Raw genomic sequence first — 23,631 nt, 5'->3', positions numbered from 1 at the left:
CCGGTTTTGTAAGTGCAAACAACGTACGTACTTGGGCACAAATTACACTAACACACACATTTTTTGAGACGGTCAAACACACACACACATGCTGTGAGATTGAGCCAGCGGCTGCACAACTTGTCTGATTCAATCACCTCGGCACAGACACATACGTACACACAGGTATAGAATTAATAAATAAATGTTGTTGCTGCAGCCAGAAACAATATAGAGTAATAGGATGATGCATTGTCAGTCCTCCAAAGGGGACAAAGTCACCTTTCTGTATGATGGTGGCAAGGATCACTGACAAATCGTGTGTGTGTGTGTGTGTGTGTGTGTGTGTGTGTGTGTGTGTGTGTGTGTGTGTGTGTGTGTGTGTGTTTCATTGTGAACATGCTCACCTGCCAAACCCATCTCCATTTCTAGTTGCAATTTAATCACCACCTTGCCTTATAGATTGTTTATATAGCCTCTCTAAATGTCTTCCCCTGAACACATCTTTTGATATTGAGCCTTTAAGTGTCTTTGACTCAACCTTGTTTTAAAGCCCCCAGATATAATTTACTTTGTTGTGTCTGTTGATTGTCTCCGGCAATGTCAGTACTTCTTTGATTCATTTTGACCCCTCCGAAGAAATAAGGTTTTGTTGCTTGCCAGGGGCGTGAAGTGTGGAAATGTGTTAAGGGACACGGCCAAGAAACATTTACCTGTTAGGGTTGTGTTGCATTCAAAAGCCAGGAGCATAGTGATTCATTTGAAAGGTTTCTGCTATGACTTCAATTACAATGCATTTATTCCTGGTAAATGTGGTCAGATAGATAGATAGATAGATAGATAGATAGATAGATAGATAGATAGATAGATAGATAGATAGATAGATAGATAGATAGATAGATAGATAGATAGATAGATAGATAGATACAGTATATATATATATAGATATAAAGATAGATAGATAGATAGATAGATAGATATATAGATAGATAGATAGATAGATAGATAGATAGATAGATAGATAGATAGATAGATGGTTAGATGGTTAGATAGATAGATAGATAGATGGTTAGATATATATATTTATAAAACGGACAAGTCAAATCAAGCAATCTGATTGGTTCTTAGCCGTGATATACTGAGCGTATACCACGGGTAGAATTGTAAGTTACTTTTCACAACAAGTCAGTATCCCTCCGCGTCTGAGAAAAACAGTATACCTTTGGGTTGTTTGCTTTTCATACTGGAACAAGAAAGCAGCGGAGAAGTAACGGGGCAGAAAGCCTCCTTTTTACGCAGCGGTCNTCTTCAGGAATTGCATTCTCTAGTTTATATTAGAAATTCAGATTGTATCATGTACGATGCTGATAAGACCAGAAGTACAAAGGCTTGGTTTCACCCAACTATGTGTGTGTGTGTGTGTGTGTGTGTGTGTGTGTGTGTGTGTGTGTGTGTGTGTGTGTTTGTGTGTGTTTGTGTGCGCTTGGCTGTAAAATTGTACAATGAATATTAAGATCTGGTACCCTCTTAGAGTTCCTACACTCGAGCCAACCTGGCTAACTACTTTGCAAAGTCATTTTCAGTAAATGGCTTCAGCACAGCAACAGGAAATGAGAAAAGTTTAATAAATTCAAAGAAACTTAAGAGGAAAAGAGCAGTAGACTGAGATTAAAAGAGGACGAAAGGGAGATGCTATAAAGAAAGAAATTGAGAGAAGAAAGAAACAAAGATGTAATGGACAGGAGAGCCAGACCACACTTTGTCCATGGCGTCAAACTTGGCAGCCAAGGCGATGGCCTAAGTTGCTAAAGGCAGGCATTGCTGCGCTAAGAGCAACGTCACCGTAGAAACCACAAGATGATGTAATTGACAGCTGCTGCTTTTACTATCCTCAGATTACCCAGTAAAGATGTGTGTATGTATCTGCTTTTTTGAGAAATGGGATGCAAAGCAGTATCTGGAAGGATTGTTGAAGTGTTAAACAAAGATACAATAATCAGGACGTGACGATATTTGATTCAGATATCAGTGACATTTTCGTGGGAACAATGGATTTTCCTCATGCAATTAACAATCATTATAAGACCTTTATCTCACCACCCAATGCTCCACTGCAGCAGGAATTTCCAGGGTTCTCTCATATTCATTAAAATACCTATTTTTCCTTCTCCCATTAGCAGAAAGAGAGACTCACCGTCGCATGTGAAGTCCGGGGTGGCCACATCCTGGATGGGGATCTCCTTCAGGAAGGCGGGCTTCTGACAGCGAGGGTTTCCACTGACCACCCTCGTCTTCTTCAGCCACTGCCCCAGCCAGGACAGATGACAATCACACACATATGGGTTGGACAGGAGGTTACTGTGAAGATAAAGAGAGAGCGAAAGGGAAATCGTTGAAAACGGGGTCAAGGCAAACAATTAAATACACCGAAAGTTGGAGGTTCTGTTGCTGCAAAAATGTAGTTGGGGAACAAACATGTTTACAATCAATTCATCATGGAAAAAAAGCTGCACACCCTTAAAATACAGGTTTTCCCCAAATCTTACAGAAATTTAAAAAAAAATTGGTGCACTCAGACATTATTTATATATATGTATGTGGTATATTGTACACTGAGAAACACAGAGATATAAGTTATTTTTGTTTTTCGTTGGATTTGAAGACATTTAAATGAAAGACAAAGAGAGCAATGGAGAGAAAGGACACAAAAGAGAAAAGGTTATCATTTCTTTCTTATTCATGTGGAGTACAAGGACGATGGAGAATGGAAAGGAGAGGTGGCAGAGTGAGACATGTTGACAGAGAGAAAGAAAAGAGAAAAGGTTATCTGTACATTTTATTCATTTTTGATCAACCCTCATAGCATTTAGTTGCTTTTGTCACACTGCTCATGTAATATTCATAATGAACCATCTTTAAACTAAATGGGGGCCGAGGAGGAATCAGCAGCACATACTAGACAGGCGGTATACTTAGGTACATTTTCTTCTCAGCTCACTGCCACTTCAGATCAAATACAGCTCACTGATTACTACTTCTTTCTTTTTTAAGGAGATTTAGGGTTGATACATTATGTAGTAAAACAATATGATGAATATACTGTGAAACGAAAATGTCTTTCTATATTGCTACCTTTCACTGACAATAAGTGGAACACTTTGGGAATCAAGGACTCACACCAATCTATTTAATGATGATGTTGTGTCTTCAAGTCATGTCAAGACATGCTTGCGGCGGCTGAACTAATCAACCTGAATGTTGCTGTTTGTGCAACAATATTAATGGTGTGCCGCTATACTGTAGATAGGGTAGACGAGTTATTTCCTCATTTCCTTGTAATGAATTGACCTTGCTGCCTGGCAACCCGACATACGTTAAATCCCTTCCTTCCTTAACAATGTGTTAATCTTTTAATTAAACGGACAAACTCTATTGGAAAACAATGCAAATGAAGACTGATATTAGAAATAGAGAGAGAGAGAGAGAGAGAGAGAGAGAGAGAGAGAGAGAGGAGAAAAACAGAAGAAAGATAAGGAAATAAACGAAGGAAGTGTTCAGAACTAAGCTCCAGAAATAGAAACGATCCATCTTTCCTTCACAGTAAACAGCAGTAGGTTGCATGGGAAATCAAGTGTTACTGCTAGGCCAATGAAAAAGTGATGCTGAAAAAAGAATGACAGTGAAAAATGACAGGGTGCATGGTAATAGAAAATCGTTCCATTTTTGTAGTGATAATCACAAACAGCCCCACTGAGCACACCTGAGTTTGTGCAACAATGCATCCACCCATCCATCCTCCCTCTGTCACATCCTCATTTTCCCTCTCTTGTCTCCCACCTTTCCTCCCGAAAGACTCAAGGAGGAACTTGAATTGAAGATGACAGGTACACAACAGGATATGGAGCGAGAACAAAAGGCAGAACAGAAGGAAAGGAAGCAGGAGAGTGTGAGGAGACCTTTTTTTGGCTTGGCATGGCAAATCAATTATTTACAACCTTCACATCTAGGTGGTCAGAAGACTGGAAAGGAAAACACATAACTTTACGTCATGGCAGCTTCTGTATCATGAAAAGGCTGAACACCAGTAAACATTTGTGCACCAATGAAAGCATGTATGCTATACATACAGGCACACACATAACATTAAATAGTAGGCCAACTCATGTTTTAGTCGCAGCAGGTGTGTTCATTTTTGAGAAGATAAAAACAAGCTTGCAGATGCTCCTGCTTGTGTCTGGGTCTTTGTGTGTGTGTGTGTGTGTGTGTGTGTGTGTGTGTGTGTGTGTGTGTGTGTGTGTGTGTGTGTGTGTGTGTGTGTGTGTGTGTGTGTGTGTGTGTGTGTGTCGGTGGTTGCACAGATGCTGAGATAAATATAGCTTTGATAACAAATGTCCTGGGATCCAGACCAATCTAGTCGATAATGATGGAGAGCATCTGTGAGGAGAACAGCATCCAGAGAGAAACTTGTGTGTGTTTGTGTATGTGTGTGTATGTTCTGCTAACAAATTCTGAGCCAGAGGGAGACAAATAGTTCAGACAAGAAAGAGGGACTAACTTTGTTGCGATTCTGCCAGATTTAAAGAGAGACAAAAATGTAATTGGGGCACAAGTTGACAGAGAATGATGGGATGAAAATTAAGAAAAAAACGGAAAACAAGGAGTAGATGGGGAGAGGGGGAGAGGGGTAGGAAAACATGAGACTTACATGGTGGACAGGGAGTGGAGGGTGGAGAAGGCTCCAGGAGCGATGCTGGTGATCCTGTTGTCGTACAGCGACAGCAGACGCACCGAGCTCAGACCCGTGAATGTACTGTTGTCAATGCAGCTGATCTGGTTGCTCCGCAGCATTCTGCAAACACACAGCATGTATATTTAGTAAACAGATCTTGATATACAACGTATATGTAAGCAAGGGCCAATTATTTCTAAAAGGCAGTCGTTCTGTTTATCCTTTTCCTGAAAATGTGTTTATTGAAAAAGTTGTATCTATAATAGACAACAACAACAAATTCAGTGTACACACTTTGGCTAGATAAAAACAGACGGACTGAAGATAAAAGAGCATAACCTATAATGACATGAACAAAAGATAAAACAGAAAGCAAGGGGAAATTCAAACCAGTCCCCATAGGACCATCATGACAGAGACTGTAATATGACATTAGCATTTGACACACAGTCATGTGGGACCAGGCTAACTGAGTTAGTTAGCATTAGCAATCTCTGGGAGAGGCTAACCTAGTTAGCAAAGCTATTACTGGACCAGGGAGCCTCTTAACATAATACAGAGACAGCCATGATGTCATTAGAGAGTCATTAGCCGGCATATATGAACATGATAGCATTAGCTAGTCATTACGCAGAACACACAGACAACATTAGCTCATGGTTGCATACACTATCCTGTAACCCCTAATTGGACGCTAGCCTATTTATGGTAGGAGCCCAAATTAGAAGAACAACAAATGCTGTCATTAGCTTTGATTCCAGTGTGAGTGATTAAACAATCCTGCTGCACTCTTTAAAGTCTGCAGGAGAAAAAGTTAGTCAAGTCCTCCATAAATTAAATGTGGAGGGTTTAAGGCACCAGAGCAACGTTTGCTGACCATTTTGAAAGAAAAATATAACTGACAGGACAACTAAACTATAAAAGTGGCTTTTATGTGATTTCAAAGCTCACAACAGTTAACTTGGCTTTGTTCTCAGAATGGCAAGTTTCAATAAAATCATTTACATATTTGTATTCATTAGCGTTAGCATTCTGAAAATGGGAGCAACTTTAAACTTCCTAATTACAGGTAGCGTCCACTACCGACAAAACTGAAGTGCTGAACACACACACATAGACCATACTGTACACACACATAGACCATACACACACACACACACACACACACACACACACACACACACACACACACACACACACACACACACACACACACACACACACACACACACACACTCTCACACACACAGACACACAGAGAGACACACATAAACATACATTCAGACACACACACACACACACACACACACACACACACACACACACACACACACACACACACACACACACACACACACACACACACACACACACACACACACACGCAGTAAACCTGACTTACAGAGTTTTCAGGCCGATGAGTCCTTTGAACATGCGTCCCTGCAGTCCAGTTAGCTTGTTCCCTGTCAGCAGCAGCTCCAAAACTCCACCCGCTCCATCAAACGCACCTTCACGGATGTCTCTCAGCTTGTTGTTACTCAGGTTGCTGCATGAAAGACAAAGATGTACACATGTTGCAGAATTTGATATTTAGGTTTTTCTGCTTGTGTTTGTTTGAACTACAGTACATGCAGGAAAGCCTATGATGTCATATTTCCAATTGAACTGCACTGATCAATCATGTTTCTTAACAAATACATATTAAATGTTCTTTCCATCTCAATGTCCTCGTCTTGTACACTAGATATTTTGATAACAGCTTCCAGCAATGGCCATAACTTTCTACACTATGAAGCACATTTACACACCCACACAAAAGAAAATGAGACAAGTGGTCACAGGCAACTGAAAAGGATTGCAATCTCTCTTCCTTGCGCACATAATGAGAACAATTTAAATGAAAAGGGAGCATTTGGTCACAGAGACAATAACTTGAGATGATAGCTATCATAACTACTGTAGCTTTCATTCAAAGCTAGTTTTGTGTTTCCTCTTATCAGCTTGGAAGAGGAGAGGAGGAAGAAGAGAGGAGACAAGGGGGGAAGAGCATAGAAGGAAAAGGATGGACAGACAAAATAAAAAAATTAAATATACATATGCAGTTAAGTTTGAAATATAATAAAAGCAGCAGGGCAGATGCAAAGGATAAGAGAACATGTGAGGTGAGGAGGAAAGGAGATGAGAAATAGAGGGAAGGAATTGAGAGCAGGAAAATGGAAATGAGTGCTACCCAATCTATATCGTCAGTGACACTGCTAGATGGTTAGCAATTTCCTCTCCAATAAATCAACTTCTGGTTTCAGCTCTGTCTTTCTCTATCTCGCTCTGACACACACACACACACGAACCGAGAGGAGGTCGTAGATAAGGAGTGACTGTAAATCTGAACCGAAGGCCCATCTTCTATTCCCATTTAATATTCGCTTCCTCCATTTCTCCCGCCCACCCTTCCTCACCCTCCATCTCTCTCTGCCCCTCCCATCCTCTTTCTTGTCCTCAGCCACTCTTCTTCCTGCGATCCTGTCTCTCTCAGTTTCACTCTTGCCCTCTTTGCATTTATGTGTTTTTACACTTTCCTCTTCCCTTTTTTCCTCTTTAGATCCTCGCTTTCCTCCTTATTTTCCCCTTTCCCTTCCATTGCCTTCCCTCTATCACCTGTCCTTCCATTTCCTGACTCTTTCTTAACGTCCTTCATCCCTTGTTGCTGTCCATCAACCGTTTTTAGCTGTTTTTGTCCAACTGTCTAATGTCAGTCATCTAGAGCAGTGGTTCCCAAGCTTTTTTCCCAAGAGCCCCCCCAAATGACTCCTGTTGGAAGTTGTGCCCCCCCACACACACACGCAACAGCGGTAATTACAGTTTAAAAGTCTCAAAAATGCTGCAACTACTGTCACAAACTGGATGAATGTGATGTATTTTGTTAAAGGAGGATGAAAGCGTAATGAAGGAGCACTATTGGAGTGACTTTGATGGTTATTGGAATCAGGATTCATTCTTTTGGATTCCCGCTGTATGAAGAAATTAAAGGACGACGCAAGTGGAAACAATTCACAAAGGGATTCAATTTAAATTATAAATTAAAAGTTGTAAATAATCTACAAAATGGAGGAGACCGATCTGATCGGAGCAACTGTGACAAATAATCCAACTGAAACCGGCATGGACAATGACTATGTTTTAAAAATGTGCTTATCCAGACAAGCCTGGTTTGACACTTTACGGGCAGAAGAAACATTTCTATTAAAGAAAGAATTTTACATTTCTGTCTTTTTATGCCTTTAATAGCTACTAACTTGAATTGTTATTCAAATTAATTAATCAATTATTTTGTATATGTTATTGTAATGTAAAGACAAGGCTTTTAGTGACAATCATGTATTGCGTTACAATTATATAAAAAAAAAAAGTAAAAAAAAAAAAAAGTCTAAATATGATGATATTTGGCCTCAAATCATCTGAGGCCTGGCGCCCCCCCTGCGATATTTGGCGACCCCCCCCCTAGGGGGGCGCGGCCCCCAGGTTGGGAACCACTGATCTAGAGCCTTCATCTATCGGCCATATTAAGAAAAGTGTTAAGACTGGAAATGAGCAAGATCCAATTATTAAGATCCTCATTAGCTCACTTTCAGAGGACACAATTTATAAATGCATGCATTATTAAATTAATAAATACATGTAAAAAACACACTTATTGAAGAAATGCTTGCTTCATAATAAAAGCATACATACATCTTCTTCAAGTTTGGCAGCTTCTTAAACGTCCCTGCAGCCTCCAGTATGGCAATCTCATTGTCGTTTAACCGCCTAGAGAGGGAAAGATAAAGGGAGTGGGTTAGACATTTTTCTTTCATGAAACAAACTGCACACAAATGAAGATGCGCACACACACACAGCAACAAGATGGAGAGATAAAGGCTGCAAGTTAGGGGGGAATGACCGCGTGAAGGTTAAGAGGCCTTTACTGACTGCTGAAGTATGATGTGCCGAAAAACCAGAGGAGGGAGAAGAGAATAATTAAACATGTTGGAGAAGAGGAGCAATTCATCTTTTCTATACGGTCATCAATACCCACACTGCCCTAAGCACAGAGAACAGTTTGAGAGGAAGGAAGCCCAACATCTGCTTTATTGAGGTAATTTGTACTAAAATGGTGCTGCTAAAAGGATGCTTCTAGGCTGTGTGTGTCAAAGTCAAAGTCAGCTTTATTGTCAAAATTACTACATGTGTTATACATCCAGAAATCTCGAGATACCGTTTCCCGCAGTCCCACAGTGTGACATATATAAAGCAAAACAAAAAGGGCCTAGATAAACGGGGTATACAATTTAAAATGTTAATAATATATTTAAAATGTTCAAAGTACAGTTTCAGTGCAGTAGCAGCGGAGATGGGCAGAAAACTGACTGGTGCTGGATGAGGGTAGGTTGTGTGTGTGTGTGTATGTGGGGGGGGGGGTTAAAGTCCAGGACCATTTGGGGCAGGGGGGAAAGGTGGGAGGCAGTGTGTGTGTGAGTTTGTGTGAAAAAGGCAGGAGACATTGAGGATGGGAAGTGAAAGTTCAGCTGACACTTTTTAATGAGATACAGTTAAAGATCGATCAACCTGGATAAAGCCATGCTGAGAATATACATTGCGAAATCCAAATCCAAGCGGTGGCAAAACATTTATAATCGTGTGATCCATCACTCTCAGAATATACACATGTATTGAGTCCAAATAGATATTCTAAGATTCTTGTATGCTTATTGAAGACTTTCAAGGCCAAAGCCGAAGATGGATTTTCTGTGGCTAGTGGGACGAGTCACAAAGAAAGACAGAAGAGAGAAGACATATATAAGCCTTCAGCTCAGCAACCTCCCATGATTTCCCCTGATAAGGCAGGTTACAAAGGGCACAACTGTTGGTGTGTGTGTGTGTGTGTGTGTGTGTGTGTGTGTGTGTGTGTGTGTGTGTGTGTGTATTTGTGGCCTTGAAAACCCCTCTGGTTGGTTGTGTTGTTAAGAAAAAGGCAAGAAAAAGAGAGAGGGTGTCGAAAAGAGTAGAAACTTTGATCTGCCCTCTAACCACCCATGAAGGACAAAGTTTATATTTTTGACATGAAGCACCATGGGAACAGATAGAGGGGGAATGAGAGAGGACTGGAGGATACAAAAGTTCACAGAGGGAAACAGAACTAAAGAGAGCGAGAAAGAGGAATTGGGAGCTAATGGTCTGTGGTATACTGACATTATTATTGATCTAAAGTGGCAGCCACGGTTGAATTCCCCATTATACACCTTCATAAGCAACCGTCCTGTATTGGCCTTAATGCTGCATTGGTCTCTTATTCTGCAGCGTTTCTCCATTAGTAACACAGTGATAGCCATGGCAGAAGCTTTTTGTCCCTCACCTACATTTTAAAGTTGTGAAGTGATTCAACATTATAAGGTAAAACTTTGCCTCCGGCTCGATTCCTATTTCCGGTGTTAGAAATATTAGCTTATTGAATATTCGATCAAATGCCAGGTGCTGAAAGTAAAATGGTGCTTGCTACACTTTTCTTGTGTTCCAGTTTTGACTCACTCACTTAGTTTTCCTGTATATTATCCTAACACAAAACGTCAGCACTCTCTTGTATGCTCACATGTTTGCTTCAACTAGCAGATTAGGAGCACACAAGCTTTAACCTTTTTTGTAATCAGGTTAAGGTATTCCTTTTGCGTGCTTTCTGTTACTCTCGTTCCATTTTTCAGCAGTACAATGAAAGATCCATGGGACTGCTCAGTATTCTATTGTGAGACCCTTCGCCAGGCATGATGATGGCTGCTTTGGGACTTTGAGGGCGATGGAAAAGACTGCTGAGTGGCATTTTGGTCCCAGGGCAAAAAATGAAAAGTGACATTTGTGGTAGAGCTCTAAGAGAGGCGGAAAGACATCGGGAGGAAGGCAGACATGTGTGCGTGTATTGCATATGTGAGCATATCTTTGCATGTATGCGAGCCTATCTACTTCTGATATACCTGAGTATGTTTCCATTTGTATTTATGGATGTTTTGGTGTGTGCATGTGCCTGAGAAAGTGAAAACGTCCTGACAGGTCTGTGGCATGAAGTATAAGGGTTTGCAGTTTCAGGTTAAAGCAGTCTGACACATGGCTTTTAATCTGAAATGTCAGCGTGTGTTCGCATACATTAAACTGTACGTGTGTTAATGTTAAAAAGGAAACACGGCTGACTTACAGGTCTGTGGTGTGGTCAGGGATGTGTGGAGGTACGCGGGTCAGTTTGAGATTGGAGCAGTCGACCACAGTGCCTTCACAGCGACATTTCTCAGGACAAACCAGGTCCTGGAAACAGTCCCCACTCAGACGACTACGATAGTCCTCCTGACCTGCAGAGTCAAGATGGAGGGGACGAACAGAAGAGGAAGAAAGTGACAAAGGAGAAATCAAAAACAGAGTGGGGGGACAAACCAAAGGATTGGCAGCAGGTGGAAAGGGAAAGGAAGAATAGCCAGGTGAATTAGGTCAACAAAAAGAATGGGAAGTAGAAAGCAAAAGAGGGAAAAAGATAAAGGGTAAGAGAAAAAGACAAACACAATGGTTATTCCATTTATATATGAAAAGACAATCCTATATACCTTATAATAAAGGCAACATGTTATCCCAACCAATATACACTTGTACATAAGATCACATGAATATTAGGAAGTATCCGTTTGCACTGCCAGGTTTTTGTCTAATCTGTTTCCTGTTGGAATTCAAATGTACTTTGGCTTTAATATTCCCTGTAAAAAGGTTGTTAAACATATTTGCAATATATTGGTGGAACTGTGTGTCCTTCATGTTCTTGATAAAACAGGCAGCAGCAGTCCTGATCACAGGGCTGATGCTGAAGGGTGGGGGACAAGGCTTCAACTATAAATGAAAGTAATAAGCATGTGGTTTCATAAAATCATTTTGTTCATAAACATGGTTTAACCCCGGATGTTTCTTAACAAGGTAAGCCAGAGACCAATACTATTATTTGGACATATTGTGAGCAGATATTATTTATGACCGTTAGTGCTTGTGAAACAGAGCTGGTTTAAATCATGCAGCAGTTGTATTTGTGCACCACAAACACGTTTTAAAGGGTCTCACGGATATCATTACCCGTCTGTCTCTCTTTTCAACCTGGCTTGTCTATCTGTTCTCGGTCAATTTAACCTTTTCTGTTTTTTGCCAGTCTCCTGTCAGACTGCTTTTTGATTGGCACAGAATACTTGTTCTTTGATTCTCTGTCTCCACTCTTATGTGCTTTCTCGTCACTGATAAAGAACTAAGACCACCTATGCATCTGTTACGAGATTTGGCTGCTTAGCTACATTTTTGACTGCCACAAGCACTGTTGGTTGGCAAGACAGAAAGTAAAGAGTAGGGCAGCGAGTAAGGTAATAAGGGGGAGATGGAGAGCAAATCATGTTGGGTAGGGACTCAGGATTTAATATTACTAATATAAAGAAGGAAAGGGGAGCGGCAGACAAAAAGCAGGTAGAACATAGTGGGGGAAGGTTTGTAACAACAGTCTACTAACACACCAACAAAGAGTTTAATCAGACTGAATCCAAAACACTGTGTTTTATTGAGTTTATCATGCATTTGAGACCCTAAAAATACACTTCAACACTTTCCATAAGAAACAACATTAGTTAAAAAGAAAACAGAGTTCCAAATGTATGTTGGCAGTTGAGCATTCATGAAGGATGTTTATGAATGCCTGACATAATTGATTAGATTGGTTATCAATGTAAATGTATTTCAACCACAGTAAGAGTCCCATGTATCAAAAGCCCTACACATAAATACAAACAAACAGAGGTAAAGAAGTAAACCCTTATTTTTTGCTCCAAGGCGCGTGATTGGCTGGGAGAGGCAGGTGGGAGTGTGCTCGGCGGTCCCTGGCGCTTGACGGAACCATGTGATGCCACAGTAGGCGGGGCCACATGGTTAGATCAAGCACAAGAGACAGCTGCACGAACCAATCAGAATGCAGGTCCTCACAGGAGGAAGGCGGGGCAACAGAGAGCTGCACCAATCAGTGAGGGGGGCGGGGTCCATACAGGATAGGAGAGGCAAAGGACAGCTGCAGATCAACCCGCCCACCAAACGAAAAGTCCACAAAGGTCCAGAGAGGAAGAGGAGATGCAGGGAGAGGAGGCATGGGACTGCAGAGAGCGAGGGCCGAAGCAAAGAGCAGCCATAACCAGCTTCAGATTTGTCATCGATATCTTTATTAACTCCATGGGCAGAGCACTAACAAAAAGGGTTAGCTTACCACTGAGACCTTCCATGCTAAACTGCAAAGCATAAAAGCCTTTACCATTTAATAGAACTGGTGATGCTACTCACTTTGTTCCCGCTTCAGGCTAGGACAAACCATTTTAGCTAAAAAAAAGAAGGGGTGAAAATCTAATATCCCCAAATGGTCGGTCCTACTCTGATGGAAACAATTGATTTAGTGCGTTTTGTTTGCCTTTCTGTTGTTTCTGCTGTTGCATTATTCTTTAGTGTCATGCTCCAAATAAAACAAATATGTGCAACAGAACGTGACTCCTAGCAAAGCTGCTTTTATGCAAACAAATATGTTGTTCATTATAAAACATTAAATAAATAAAACCCTTAAACAAACCCTTATTAGCATATTTTGTGGACATCTTTTTTATTTTTTGGCACAATCCCATTCAGTCTAAGGTTAAAGTGATTGATTAAACACAGTTGACAAAGATGCTCCTCTATGCTTCCTTGTAAAACCAATTATTAGCTTTCAACCACCACAGAGTTTGTACAATGTCTGTAAAGGGGATTTCGCAAATCTATTTCCCAGTGATCCATAAAAAGGCATTCAATTAAGAAAGAGAAAACAGCATGAAGAGCCACTGCTGAGAGACTGGGGATGTCAAGTAGACGGTCCTACACAGACACAGTCATTCACACACTCACAAGTGGGCGATCACAGTCTATAGCCAGTCTCCGTGGAGTTATTATTTTGCTGCTCCAGTATACTGAATTGGTCTGTGTTGTAATTAGTGAGACCCATGGCTCGCATCAAAGGAAATAACAGCAATAAAATATTACCACAGAGAGACAGACTTGCGTTTGAGTGTGTGTGTGTGTGTGTGTGTGTGTGTGTGTGTGTGTGTGTGTGTGTGTGTGTGTGTGTGTGTGTGTGAGAGACAATAAATGCACATCAATTTCTAATTGCACACATAAACCAACATGGTTTTCAAACTACAACTATTAATAACATTTTATTTGGCAATCATGACATGTTACCTTTCATCTGATTAGTGTGAATGTTAGTGCAAGCATTTCATTGTGTGTGTGTGTGTGTGTATGGATGAACTAATTTCTTACCTGTGCACCTGAACTTCTTGCCTTTCACCTGGCTGATGCGCTTGTTAGCCAGCCTCCTGGGATGGCTGCAGCGCGCTCCGCTGGTCTCAATCGGGTTGTCGAACAGGTAGTCTGCCAGCCACTTCAGGTGACAGTCACACATGAAGGGATTCTGGGCCAGATGACTGAGAGAGAAAGAGGATGATGGGTTTGTCAGAGGATAAGGAAATATTAGGACTGTACGGTTACTGCAGCGTCTGATCTAAAGATGCAAAACAGTCATGATTAAACTGAAACCAAACACTGTAACATTTGTCATACTGTAGATGTGAGACCTTGGTGCAGACAATAATTCCACTTGGAAAAGCCAAGGGGGAAAGTTTTCTATTTCCAATTTTTAAAGTAAACTTAGGACAAAAAGTTGAAGTATTGTACTCGCAGTTTGATTAACAAGTGATAGGGCTAGGGCTACAACAGAGGCGGCCAGGGGTCAATTGGCTAGTTTTGTCAAATTACAGTTAAATCAAAATGTGTATTCTCGAATATATTACGAAGAAAAACAGCAATATATCACGTTAAAGAAGAAGGGACCGGAAGTACTTGCCATTTTATTCGGGAAAGTCTTAAACCAAATAAACGATAAACCAATTACTGAAATACTTGCTGATTAATTTGAATAATTGCAGTAAGTTTAAGAAAAACTCCTTAAAACCTTGTTTTACTTACAGAGTCTTGATGGAGCGCAGAGGGGCGAACAGTCCTTTGCTGATGGTTTGCATTTTGTTGTCGTACAGTGACAGCAGGTTGAGGTTCTGCAGGTCTTGGAAGGTGTTGACTCTCAAACAGTTAATTTTGTTGGCATTTAGCAGCCTGAAACACAATCAGGAGACTTTTGTTATTTATCCGTTTTTCTTTTACCTATTCAGCTTCATTAACTCAAACACAAACAAAGATAAACACACCCACTGATAAAGAGGTACTTCATTTTTCCTAGCAGCATCTACTGCGGAACCACTATTTTATTTTCTCCCCTCTCCTCTTCTTGTTATCCTTATTTCTCTCTCCGTCCCTGACCATAGCCACAGTCGTGATAATATTTTCTCTGGCCGTGATACAGGAGATGAATCAGAAAATTGCGGTTTTATATATTTCCCCTTATTTCTCGGAGCAAGGGAGGAACATCTACTGTTATATCTTTGTTTTTGATGGGAGAGACAGATGGCAAGGGGAAACAGAAAAGAGAACGGAAAGACAAAGTAGAATGGAGTTTGGATGGAGGAAATAATGGAGTGAGAGTGAAGGGACAGGCCAAAATGTAATTTTGAGTGACACAGATATACAATTAAGTGAAAGCGGCTGGCAGACAAAATGGAGGAGTGAGAGAAAGGGAAATGAGAAATGTGATAGAGGGATTAGGTAAATGACAGGAAAGGTTTGCACCTCCACCCTTTCCTACATCTCTCTTTCATTCCTGCACTTCATTAGCGCAGAATTGACAGCTTGTTCCTGTACCTCCATCTCTCTATTTTCCACTTCTTGTCCGAATCACTCTCAAACTTTTTACTCTTTTGGTACAAAACACCTCTATTAATTCCTTCCTTGTTTCTTTGTTCCTTACACTCTCTTTCTCTTCTCTTTCTTTGTCTGACAGGTGACTAACTTGGTGCTGGTACATCATCTCAAGTCATCTTAACGAGCGCTTATACTTGCACAACCTGCTTTCTACACACACACACACACACACACACACACACACACACACACACACACACACACACACACACACACACACACACACACACACACACACACACACACACACACACACACACACACACTTATAATGGCAGATACACACAAACACACACACGCTGCTCTGCGACATACCCACGCCTCATTAGTCAGCTCACAGGGGGAACTAATTACTTGAAACTGCATCAGTAAAATAAAGCAGCGCAGACAATATAAACAGACCGGTAGCTATACAAAGCAATAAACTCATCTTTGTCACGGAAGGTTGACAAACTGCTTGATTCCCCAGTGAAAGATAATTCATAATTTAAAATGATGGCACTATATAGGAGAATAATAGCTACTTGAAATTCCTGACATACTGACTGACATTATTCTTCCATCAGCGGAGAAATATTTAAACATGTTTGCCTCCCTACGCCTGCTGAGCGAGCGCCAGCAGGCAATGTCTTTGTGGGATTGACCAATGATGTGGCAAGACAGGAATATTAAGTCGTCAATCAGTACATTATTTATTCATCCATTGAAGCAGCTCAACATGCAGAGAACTGGTTTTGAATTATCCAATTAAGGCATCAAGTGTTTAGGTATAAGCAAACATAAAGCATTTTAGAGTTTAACATCATCATGACAAGGTGTGAAGGGAATGCTTTTCCAATGCGGGGATATTAACTGTTAATGATGTCATGACATGTAAAAAACACATTTCGTCTCTTTCTGTTTTTCTAATATGTTCTGCACTTCATCAATATCTTTCTTCCTTTTTATCCGTGTCTTTTTTCTTTATGTCCTTTCTTATCCATCTTCATCTGTCCATACCCCCCTCCCCCCCTTTCTCTCTGTGTCTGACTATGCACCATGCATCCCAATGATCCACCTAAGCCCATAAAAGGTGTTTGTGGGTTAGATTCACTCATCCTCATTCTCTTTGCCTCACTTCCCTTTACGACGGAAAAGCCCAGAACATTAGCTGCTTCTGCAGTGGACTGCGGCATTTGCAGGGACCATATGCCACATACAGTACCAACGCAGCCGTTATAGGAGAACACATCTTTACTGCATGCTGAACCTCTGCTGCAGTGTGAACCTCTGCCCATGAGGATATATTCACGATTAATAGTTGTTGACACTAATTGTTAGAAGAACTATGGGGGATCACATTATCTTTATTACAGTTCATCAGTTTGGTTCATGTTGACCATTTAGAAAATAGTTTTCTGTGTACACACACACAATGCAGGACAGATGGAGCGTTAATGCATGAATAGGGGATGCTACTATAGCTGCCAGTGTGCAATTGTGATGATTACCAAGATGGGCTGTTGCTCATAAAACGTCCACTATGCTGTATATTGAAGCACATAAAATTGTCCGTAGCTGTGATCATTGTACAAAGGTAATGTACTGTAGATATGACTCTCACGCTGCGCCACCAAATCATCTTAATCAGGAAACTTAAGTACTATTTAGCTTTATGATGCTCCAATTGGTACCAATTTAATTGCCACTGCAGGTAAATCTAGCCTCCTTATTAAGATGATATAAACGTCTGACTCAACCAAAGATGGCTGGTATTTTTCCATCCTAGTTTTTCATATTCTTGCCCTCAAGGTACTTTTCTTCTTGGCCACAAAATTCGGTGGTATATGTGTGACTTATGCCACACAGCGGTTATGTTCCTTGCCGATAAATCATCTGCATTGAAGTCCATATGTTTGTAGGCTGTAATTCATTTTACAGGTCACATGTTTATTGGTTGCCACTTAATCAATTTTTTTTTTAAAAGCTACAAATTCTCACCAATAGAGTTTCCTCTTAAGTTAAACCTTTGAATGTGATTTTCTTTTGTTTACTGAATAATGTGTTTCATTGTTTTCTTTGGGGCACACATAAACACATATATACACACACACACACACACATAACAAGAGACCACACAGACAGTACTTACAGTAGCTGTAGGGCAGCCAGTCCATCAAACAATCCCTTGGGCAGCTCTGTGATCTTGTTTCCGTACAACACCCTGCACAGGACAGTCAAAACAACATCATTTAGCTTACAGTGTTTACGAGGCTGTCCGCACACATGAAGGAGGCTGCGCAGCACATTAAATACTTTGTTGTTTGGACATTATTCCTGCTCTAATCCGCCACTGGAGAGTGCACTGCTCTGCAACCATACATATTTTAAAACACATCAATCTTACAATCTCATTTTGATCATGACATGATGTTTTGGCCATGATTTAACCAGTGACTCTTACAGTCAGCCTATCCCAATTGAAACCCTGAATCATATTTTGCTTTCCTATTCATTTCCATGTTTAATGCCTGTGTTGAACATAGCATGACAAGCTTATTCCACTCATAGGCAACACAATCATAAACTTTGAAGATATATTGATTTTACTGGGCTGCTACACTTTAATACAAAAATGGCACCTTCAACCAAGATGCCTTTTAAAATGACTTTCCCCTGAACCTATCTGCTTGGAATGGAAACAAAGACATTGGTCAGATTATAAAATCACAGTAATTTAGTACAACCTCTTGTTCTACTAAATACACAGTTGAATCATTCTTCAGATGTGATCGTGGAAAACTGAAAGTATGTCTGAGATGTGCTTCTCATTGCAGTTGTAATCATTTAATTCGCTTTAGCAATTTTATACCTGGCTAAATCACGCCTTAGCTGGCCTGCAGTGATATTCCTGTTCTACTGACTCTGCTGTGTGTGTGTGTGTGTGTGTGTGTGTGTGTGTGTGTGTGTGTGTGTGTGTGTGTGTGTGTTAAGATGCTTGAAATGGAGATCAGTCCAGCGGCAGAATTGCTTACTGTCATTCATGCCCTTTGCACACGAGCACAATCACTTGCATGCACACACATAGGCAAACAAACACACACACACACACACACACACACACACACACACACACACACACACACACACACACACACACACACACACACACACGCACACCTGCCTTTATTAAAACGTCACATTCAGTGAATATACTGTGTGCTGTCATGCTGTCTGCTGTGAAAGGGAACGGCTGCGTATTTACAGTGAATTGTAAATCCTGCCGAGCACTCAGCTGTCAGACTCTTATGAATTGCTAATTTGTTGTATCTCGTGCTGCCGATCCCCCGCATTCTGGCCCCTATCACTTCCTTTGTGCACTGAGCAAAAAAAATGAGAAAGGGAAATAAAAAAACTTTGCTTAAGGTAAAAAAACCAGCCTGAAAGAAAGATGATCAAATAAACCTTCCAGCATCTCAAGTAAACTAAAGCTTTTTTCGAGTACAACACAGACATCTACAACATGTGCCATGACTCGCTGTGGTCCACAGAGTAAGCTGCCATATATTGAACCATTTTCCTCTGTTTCCTGCTCTCTTTAATCATTCATGTGAACACATTAGGCAGTACCACACTGCGCCAGGAACCCTCACACCTCCAACAGCACGATACCCATCAAGAAGAGGCTGAGGTCTCACTGAGCTTTCACATTAGAAATCCATCGGTTCTACTCTATATAATTATGATACATGTGTTTAACCTTGTCCTTAATCACATCATGGTAAATAGAGTGATTTCCAGGAAAAAAATGTAATTGATACAATGGTTTCAATATCTGTCTGTATAGGATTTTTCCTTTTGCCATTTAATATATCATTCTGGAAAAAGACCATTGACTTTGGTGCGAACCACATTTTTAAATTCTCTGATTTGCATTATGTCCTAAAAATAAATTGTATTCATTTTTTACATAAATGTCTCTTCCTTAAAAGCCTGTCTGAAAAAATGTTTCTGGGTAGTGCAGATCTTTATGTGATAATGAGACATATTTTCCTCCAAAAGCAGCCAATTAGAGTTCTGGTCTTCATTATTGGGAATAACGCTGGTTATTGTCACAACATGAGAATCAACAACCTCTTCCCTGTTCAAATGTCAACTTTAACACCGTCTTTTTAGATTGACGAGTCTGTTCCTGCAGCTCTCTCTCTGCGGACCTCAACCATGTCCACTTGTAATGACCATCATTTAGCCGTGTTCCATGTAACATGGGACCGACAGACGAGAGGTTTGGGAGCTGCTGTCAGATTTCTCTCCTTTTTCTGAGCTCGTTTTTTCCAATCATCTTGTCGTTTCCTCTGCTGGCTTGTCCCCTTGTTTCTTTAAGTGACCAATTCTGTCTTTGTCTAGGAGTCTGTCTTTATCTCTCTTTTCTTCAGCTATATTCTTTTTGCTGTACAGTTACTCTAATAGACATATTAAGCAAAAACACTTGAATAAATGCCTTGCCAACAACCCTTTAGACAAACAAATGAACATTCTTATTACTGTAGGTTACTTTCTCTGGCTCAATGCTTTATAAAAATCAAGGCAAGACATTTTAACATTTATATGTTTTAGTTGAAAAATGTATGTTTAGACAGTTTAGTTTGATTCAAAGGCACAACCCACAATGAAGCAGCATCTGCCTCTGTGTGAGAGCAAATAAAAGCCAGACACACACACACACACACACACACACACACACACACACACACACACACACACACACACACACACACACACAAGACACACACACGCACACCGCACACGCACACACACACCGGCTGATTGCAGGCACGTACACAATTACAAAGATGACAAAATGCAAAGACCCACATGTAGCACACACGCACACTCTTTAGCATTGTGGTCTGGTTGTCAACCTCGACAACATTTTATTCGCTTAATGTCTGGAAATGCAATTACCTCCCTGTCTGGGTATTTGGTCATAGCAAGCACGTGTGTCATACTTACAGTGAGATGAGGGAGCGCAGGCCAGTGAAAGCATCTGCGGCAACATCAGAAATCTGGTTCTTACTCAAGTCACTGGGGGGAGAAGACAGAGAGAGAAAGAGAGTGTACGTTAATGGGGCTCATTCTGTGTGAATGTCCTAGAACTGTCCGACAAATGATCATGAGAGAATACATCAGCAGAGGGCAAGGGGACATGAGTACAAACATGTAGAAGGTCTGAATATGTAAAGTAAATGAAAAAAGAGAGGGAGTGAGAGTGGTGGACAGAGTGAGAGTGAAGTGACAGGAGAGAGACAGAAACTGGCAGCAGTGGCATGTTAAGTGCAGTTCACGTCATTCACCTCACTGCTGTAAGATATATTATTTAACACTTCTGTGGAGGTTAAAACTCTATCTGTACATCTCTGTGTGTGTGTGTGTGTGTGTGTGTGTGTGTGTGTGTGTGGTGGATAACCTTAAAACCTGCAGATCTGACAATTTCAGCCATTTGCACGATAAGGAAATGTTTCACTAGTGAGTTTGTGTGTGGGTGTGGAATGCGTAATGAAGCTAGAGGAGTTGAACAGTGTGTTTGTGTCCGGGGGGATACATAACTTATCTGGTGAACATGTGAAGTTTCTGACTTTTTAGATTTTTTGGTTAAAAAAATATTATATATTATATTATTATGCATGAAAATAATTTAAACTGCTTGAATACAGATTCAGAATGTGGTCAACAAACAAGAATAAGGTCTAATTTTAAAAAAAAGTATTCAAGCCTTGTTCATAGAAATAATGTCTTACTCAAACAGGAACAGGTTAATTATCATATTAAGATATTACAAAGCAGTAGACTGGCTTAAAATCTATCTCAGGTTGGACTGTGAAAGTCAATGCGATGATTTTATGGTGGATTACTGTACTTAACCTTGGAGTGCCCCAAGGCTCTACACTGGGTCTGCTTTATTTTCTGCTCGCATAAATGCTTTAGGAGTGGACATAATGAAACCTATACTCATTGATATTCAGATGGTGCAGTTGTTGTAGTTTACATCATATGGACTTTACTGGTTAAGTAAGATAATAAAAGAATGCAATCATTTGTGGAGTCAGTATAAGAAGATTGCTGCTAAGGTGTTAATGTGAGTCGTGTTCATGCATATACATTTAGGTGCATGATTGTAAGCTTGTCAAATTGTGTTCATCTGTACACATTGTGTGTGTGTATTTGAGAGTTTGTGCACAGTTTCATCAATACTTACATCCTCTTGAGCTTCTTGTACGCTGAAAAGGCTCCTGCTGGGACACTTTTAATCAAGTTCTGCTCCAAGCGACTGAGAGAGAAATAGGAACAAAAAAGGTGTTAGATTAACAATCCCCCAGAATTAATTAGACACGCACATTATCCCTAAACCACACAAAGAGAACATTTGAATACAACTTCAACATGAGATGACAAGATTATAAAATTAATTTTCAGTTCTTTCATTATTTAATTTCACCAAGGACAGATAAGTCATTGGTTATCATGAAGTCCTGCTTGCCCCACAACCTTAGTCAAGCAAAAGCAGAAACAGTTCAAGAGGTGGCTGTTCCAATCAAAATCTACACAATATTCCCACAGGTTGGTTATTGCTTTGCAGCAGGGAGCAGTCAAGGTCACTGTAATGTGGAGTTGATTTTTGCAGTTCAGCAATGGGACCAACATGAGAATCAGAGCAACCAAAACCTGGACTTCGGACAACAATTGCTCAAGACTCTGGCCAACTAGTCACAAAGCAATTTCTTTCACAAATACTGTCGGTTGCTTTCTGTTTTCGTGATTGTCTAGGTAACACATTGCCCTTGAGTAATACTGTGGACATCTACAGTTAATATAACGTTAATAGATTGTATATACAAGTGGCTCTCTGCTCTTAAAACTAGGGGTGCATTATGGGTTAAATTCAGAGTTTACTTCAAATCTTTACTTTTTTCCATTTCATGGGGTCTGGATGAAAATGTGAAAAAGAAAGAAGTGAGAAGAGAAATCCTAGAAGGGGAGCGGGAAATTAGGACAACAAAGGAGAAATCAGAGGAGTGGAAACGTGTAGACAACAGGGGAAAGGAGAGGAAAAATCAAGAGGAACGGAGGAGGATGCGGTGAGGTCCCAAGGCCGGCCCCAGGGTCAGCTGTCAAGATGATAAATGGGAACTAATCCACCCTTCTTCCTTCTCTACTCCTCCTCTTCAGACCCAACTCTGTCTTGCTCTTGACCTCAAGTTGTTCTCTATCCATCTATCTATCTATCTATCTATCTATCTATCTATCTATCTATCTATATATATATACAGTATATTTAAGCAATAGCTCACGACAGGCCGTGGTATATGCTCATTATATCACAGCTAAGGGGCGTGGTTCGGCCCGACGCGAAGCGGAGGGTCGACAACCCCCTTAGCTGTGATATAATGAGCATATATCACGGCCTGAAGTGAGCTATTGCTTTTATAAAACGGTTACCAAGTGTGGCAATATGAAAGAAAAATACACACTCTAATTTAAATAGTTTTTATTAGTAAATAATGATGTTCAAAATAAAATAGTCCCTCCGTTGCCTTCTGCACAAAACATAGTGCGACGTGGTTGCTATGCAACGACACTAACAGCTGGCGAACATATTAGACAGAGAGCGTTGATCCATTATTTGGCTGTTTATTTACATTAATGTGTGTTGCCGTTTAATGTGCACCCACTGAAAAACTGTCCAGCATAGTACAGTAGCATGGCTTACGTTGTGACTTGTATAGGTTGAGGTTGTTCTAGGCTGTTGCTTGGTGTGGCGAGAATATTGCTCCACTTTATCCGGTCCCCGAGATTGGGCTTCCAGTAGCTCTGGAGAGAGCTTTCGCACCTGTGGCAGCGAACGCTCATCATTTCTCTGCTTTGTTTCAAGACCCGCATCAGAAAGCTTTTGAATGGTGGTACTTTTCCAGTTGGTCTACCTGCTCTTCACGTAGCTCTGCATGCCGTCGTTTAGGTGCTTT

The 23,631-nt window shown here is 40.6% G+C and overlaps 1 protein-coding gene across 1 annotated transcript; it reads right to left on the bottom strand.

The window, feature by feature from the left end:
• Positions 1-1,217: 1,217 nt before the first annotated feature.
• On the bottom strand, positions 1,218-23,518 carry LOC104966520 (slit homolog 2 protein-like). Its single transcript, XM_010795709.1, has 12 exons — positions 23,499-23,518; positions 21,867-21,938; positions 20,624-20,695; positions 17,763-17,834; positions 14,786-14,929; positions 14,081-14,244; positions 10,926-11,076; positions 8,438-8,512; positions 6,111-6,254; positions 4,685-4,828; positions 2,174-2,337; positions 1,218-1,222 (listed from the first exon to the last, which is right to left on the bottom strand). The coding sequence occupies exons 1-12, from the start codon at positions 23,516-23,518 to the stop codon at positions 1,218-1,220; spliced, it is 1,227 nt and encodes a 408-aa protein (XP_010794011.1).
• Between the last annotated feature and the right edge of the window lie 113 nt (positions 23,519-23,631).

This window comes from Notothenia coriiceps, unplaced genomic scaffold, assembly GCF_000735185.1.
Source record: "Notothenia coriiceps isolate Sejong01 unplaced genomic scaffold, NC01 NC01_scaffold00002204, whole genome shotgun sequence".
In the NCBI taxonomy this organism is placed as follows: Eukaryota; Metazoa; Chordata; class Actinopteri; order Perciformes; family Nototheniidae; genus Notothenia; species Notothenia coriiceps.
The sequence above is the reverse complement of the archived record's forward strand: the minus strand, read 5'-3'. Positions and strand labels throughout refer to the sequence as shown.

Bases quoted from the DNA above. Each gene is read 5' to 3' on its own strand.
- LOC104966520 (XM_010795709.1), bottom strand. From the start codon at position 23,518: ATGAGCGTTCGCTGCCACAG. The intron at 8,513-10,925 runs GTAAGTCAGCCG...TTCCCTCTCTAG, and splicing joins CCTGACCACACCACAGACCT to GCGGTTAAACGACAATGAGA. The intron at 2,338-4,684 runs GTAAGTCTCATG...TTATCTTCACAG, and splicing joins CTCCACTCCCTGTCCACCAT to TAACCTCCTGTCCAACCCAT.